The 5,000-nt window shown below is 40.1% G+C and overlaps 1 protein-coding gene and 1 long non-coding RNA gene across 2 annotated transcripts in view; one reads left to right on the top strand and one right to left on the bottom strand.

Moving 5' to 3' along the window:
- Nucleotides 1–3,305, bottom strand: part of LOC138033888 (uncharacterized) — a 6,184-nt gene extending 2,879 nt beyond the window's left edge. Inside the window, exon 1 of the long non-coding RNA XR_011128679.1 lies at nucleotides 3,107–3,305. This is a non-coding gene — a long non-coding RNA (uncharacterized lncRNA). The remainder of the gene's footprint in view (nucleotides 1–3,106) is intronic.
- Nucleotides 2,365–5,000, top strand: part of LOC138033875 (disks large homolog 5-like) — a 36,847-nt gene continuing 34,211 nt past the window's right edge. Inside the window, exon 1 of the mRNA XM_068881742.1 lies at nucleotides 2,365–2,768. Within this exon, the coding sequence (XP_068737843.1) occupies nucleotides 2,657–2,768 (112 nt within the window). The 5' untranslated portion in view covers nucleotides 2,365–2,656. The remainder of the gene's footprint in view (nucleotides 2,769–5,000) is intronic.

Below are 5,000 nucleotides of genomic sequence, written 5' to 3'. Positions count from 1 at the left end.
GAGGTAAGGACTTTCTCGAATGGGTTTGAGTGTGCCTTGTGCCTTCATGGTTGGAAGCGATATCAACTGTAATTAACAACATGTTTCATGCGCAATTTTTCTCTTCTTGCTTTTGTTATCAACGAATTTCCCCTCTTCTGTTGACTTTTTGCGTATTAAATCTTGAAACCCATTTGCTCAACTTGTAGAGGCAATATTTGTACGTCAGATACGTTTTTAGCTGAACATTTGACAGACATCCTTTCTCATCTTGGGCAATCTTCGTAAAAAAAAAGACGCAACCGGGAGCCGCGCTTTTGAAAAAAACATGGCCGTGAGGGGAGTTGAAGCCAGGAATAATTTTCTTTGGCGCCACTCGAGCTCGGCCATCTTGTTACGTCCACAGGCAACCCAAGATATTTGATCCCAACGGTCTTAATATCCGCGAAGAAACGTATTAGATTTCAATTTATTATGTAGAGTCATTTCCGTTATTTTTCCGTTACTCTTAGTACTTGAATTCAAATTCGTTGTAACTGCCATGTTTTATCACATTTTTTCCAGTATTACGTCAACATCCATTTACTATATATATGTACATAGAAGCAATCCAATGTAAACTCTCATTGTACCTGAAAAAGGCTGGTTTGGCCAGCCGAAATATAGTACACCCCTAAATCTAATCTACGTTGTATCGGCTCTTGCTTAAAATATTTAGTTTCTCAACTTGTAATTACACCGATCAGATCAAGCCACTGATCCAACGTACACCGACAGGAAGATTGTCCACGGTTGTTTGCTTCAAAATTCTGGAACCCAAGATAAGCCAAACTATGTAGATCCTATTCCCTCGCAGGCAAAATGTCGAAGCCATGTCTGCTAATGCCTCTCCGCAGGTCTTTAAACAAAAATCACTTAAAGGATTTCGGAAGTACCTTGTCTTCCTTGGGCTTACGTGTGAGTGGTGTAGTGGTAAGCTGCGAGGAACAAAGTAGAAGCTCGAACGGTAGTGAACTCCTCTGCACGCGAACGTTTATAATATCACGAGCAGACATCATTTTGGAAGTACAACAAAAAAAGCAAGGCGACAAACACCAACCCGGTTTGGCCAACACATCACGCATGCACACAACCATTTTAACCGGTCAATTAGCAGCCATGGACAGGTGATCATTTTGGGAGCAGTGAAAGCTTTAAGGTAAAACGACGACAACAAACTATCAAAAGACAAAAACCAAAAACCAAAAAAAAAAGTTAAGGAAAGCGACACTTGATTTGGCACCTGACCCGAACTTGACTCGAGACTCGAACTTGACTAGCGACTCGAACTTGACTCGGAAACACATGCAAATTTTAATAATTGAAGGAGGAACACGGAGAACAGGCGTGGGATGGAAGTACTCCCCGCTTCGCCAGAGGTTCTCAGTAATAGCTGTTTGTCGTCACTCCATAACGCCTTCCCTCTATTGCAATCTTTGACTGTCTATAGCGACCAAAACATATATGAACGATAAGAACGATAGCGCTTGTTTAGAACTGTTGATAAGACTTCGCCGCGATCGCTTACAGTATCGCACCCAGGCTCTCTCCTTTTAGTCGTCGACTTCGGCTACAGTAAGACGCGTAATCACCTTCATTTCTTGTTGCGGCTTTTACAAGTGTTTGGTTGGAGATGTGGTACATTGGTAGGATTGTTGCTGCGAAAACCCATTTGACATTTATTTACGTAGCTGAAACCCAGCCATCTTTCGATGAAGCTAAATAAAGCCTGAATTACACGTTTCTTTTGTTATCGTAATTTGTCTCTTTTCTGTATTTCTTAACCACGATCTGGAGAGCTGTATCCCCTGTAAAATTTGCTGTTTTCTAGTATCGCTGGAAGGAGGCGAAGGAACAACAAAAACAAGAAGTGCCAGGTGACACTGTCACGTGATGTCAAATGACCAATTGGCACACGCAGCGCAATGAATTATGATAAATGCACGGAGCGTATTGCAGTCCACAGAATATCTAAGGCATGATGTAATTTTTTGTATCTTTTGTACAAAAGGCGATAACAGATCAGAATGCCAAGCCTTTCTTTGTAACTTTTTTTTTTCGCTTTTGGCGTCCTAAAACTGGCTGTGGGGCGGCGGTTTTTCTTTGTCAGTATGGTGGACCAAAAGAATCGACTTCTTTTTCTTAAGAGATTTGTCTAAATGTGCAAAATTTCCTTCAAAGGGTCAATTGCTAAATTTTAACGCATTTGGCAAGACAAGAAAATTCTCAGAACAATTCAAAAAGAGTCAGAAAACAAATCAACTTTTGTCAGAAAACAAGGAGTCGCATTCGATTGAAAAGAATAATATTTAGTTTTGCAGTTGGCTAATCGAAGATGTGCAAAACAAGTTAAGAGATTAACGAAGATTAGACGGTGAATTCTGCTTGGGTTGTATTTCGTGGTTTCCGTAGGATGGGCGAGATATTTTTCGAGGCGGTAACGTCACACTTTTAGCTCTTGTAAAGTAGGTTCAACGCGCAGGTCAAACAATTAAGTCACCGTCTTGGAAAGAACAACAAAAGAAGCATGCTTTTGTCAGCGTGAAACACATCCCTTTGATTTCGTGCAAGTTTTGCTCATCGAAGTGCAAATAGAGTTATCACCACAACCAGGGCCGAATTAAGGCGACCGCAATCTATGGCGCTGAGTGCGGATGAAACGGCTTCGGCGCCGCTGAACAACGCACATGGAAACTCTGCGAGAAAAGGCAGCCTTTTGTTAAGCATCTACGGTTATGCTCCATGCTACGGTAAGTTTGTGGCTTAAATTAAACACTCGTGTCCATTAAAAGAACTTTCCAGCAGGGTTTTGTTCATGGAATGCTTGGTCATGGTATAAGCAAACACAGAGATCAACAAGAACAAGACGCATCGAATATGTTAATGGCAAGCCGGTCATTAAATTATTACCTTAAATTTTAAACTGCCACTTTTGGCTGGTTTCCCTCTCCTGGATACTCTCTTGTTGATTTAAATGTGTTAGTTTGTATCTGCCGTGAAAAATTGGCGTTGTTTACGTACGCACATACACATTGAGTATTGGTTGCCAATTTCATGCATTTCATCGTTAAATTTAAGTTGAGGTTACCTTCGAGTTTCACGATTTACGTCTCATCTTGGGTTGCTTGCCTTCGTTTAGGCCAATTGGAAGACTCCTAAATTCAGATTTCATTTACAAGAGCTTTTAAGCTAATATAACTGAATCGGTGCTGTTGTTTTTCGCCATTCACGAGCCCGTGTAGTGAGACTTTTGTCTGATTGGTATTTGATGAAGAGATCGACTTCGTGTAAAAGAAACTTTATTCTTGTTGTTAAGATAACAAAATAACAAACCGGGTTCACCTACTTATGTGTTCAAAGATTATGCCTTGACCCTTCTTTGAGTTCAGTCTGGTTTTCTTTGTTGTATTATATCAGAATTAACATTTCGTGACTTTGAAGTTTCAAGTCGTGATTTAATGGAAAACCACTTGTCACCGGCTATGTTAACGGAACATCACACCAAATACAATGTTGAGCCAGTTGATTCCATCGACTCGGAGTGAGAGTTATTAATGAATAATTTCCCTAGTTTTTTTTGTTGTATGCTACGTTGGCGCCTGACTTGTTTTTAGTGTAAGGAGTGCCCATTCGAAAGAATGCTCCTAATGTTGTTTATTAAGGCTTGTTTCATACAAAACAGTTCAACACATCAAACTCTGTGGACAAGAATGGCCACTGACTCAGTAGTGAAAAGCTTGGGCAAGCCGCAATGTTGCGATTCAATAGAATTTTAATATCACGCCGGAAAGCCACGTCGTCAACTATTCCTTTCGTATCTGACCCAAGGTCATTTCGTCTCGTTTTAGCACCAATTCCTCAAAGATAAATCGCAAAAATCGCCATTGTTACCCATCAAAAAATCCGTGGACTTGGCTTTTTCGATGATTGACAAATCTATGCAAAAATAACAATGAGTGAAGCCAGAGAATCGATAAGCGACGGAGAAAGAATTTCAAGGGGTGATGATTCGTATTGTGTCTTCCACTTAAGTTCAACGGTAATTGATACTCCGTCGATGCAACAGGAAATACTTTTTGAAGGACGAATGCCTTCAATTAGTTAGCAACTTAATCTTTCAGTTTAATCAGAGAAAAAAAAAATCAGAATTATTTTATATAAGCGGGTAAGTCGAAAATTGATCAGAAACATTTCTAAATTCGATTTTTTCAAAATTTTTGGTCAAATGCGATCAGCCCACTTTGTAGGTGTTAGAGTTGTTAGCAACAGACGAGATAAACCATTTGAAAAGCTCCTTTTCTTGGAGAGTTTTTAAATACACATTTATCCCTTTTTATAAGCTTTTAACTAGGAGTGAATAACTTTGCAAACTGATGGCAGCACGACCTGTGGCTTTTCAAGGTGATTACTTGTTAATTTATCTCAGATTGAGCAGCTTTTACGAGTAAATCTCCTAAACAGACGCGAACTCAACTTAAGATTTAGACAGTTTTGGTTCAAATTTCGTTTAATTCTTCCTTACCCGACAAACTCAAAACTTCATATGCTTCGTTTAGGTTCAACTTTATCTCATCATTTGTCCCTGAAATTCCGCATACTTCTCTCTTAAAAATTGTACTCGACGCCCGACAGTTCATGTCTCTTGACGTATGAGCAGAGGAAACGGCAGGTTACTCTGATATCATACACTATGTCCTCTTCCACGCCATGACCACGCGCTTTCCGCTCGTACGCGTTCCTGATTACAACCTTGTCCATTACCGGGTAAACGTTTCTTGGTAGAGCTGCTTTCGAAGAAAGTAGCGATTCCGAAATTGCTATAGCAACATTTTCTCTTGGAGAAATGAAGGACGAGTAGGAATTTGGTGTATTTTGGTTAAGGCCTCGAGGCTCTTATCAGGGCAAGTATTGAGGTCGAATTTTGAAGTGCGAGACAGAAAAAACGGACAAGTGCTACTTGAGTTGTTTTCTCAAGCAATAGA

This window comes from Montipora capricornis, chromosome 14 (assembly GCF_036669925.1).
Source record: "Montipora capricornis isolate CH-2021 chromosome 14, ASM3666992v2, whole genome shotgun sequence".
NCBI lineage: Eukaryota > Metazoa > Cnidaria > Anthozoa > Scleractinia > Acroporidae > Montipora > Montipora capricornis.
This window is presented reverse-complemented; position numbering and strand designations above follow the sequence as displayed.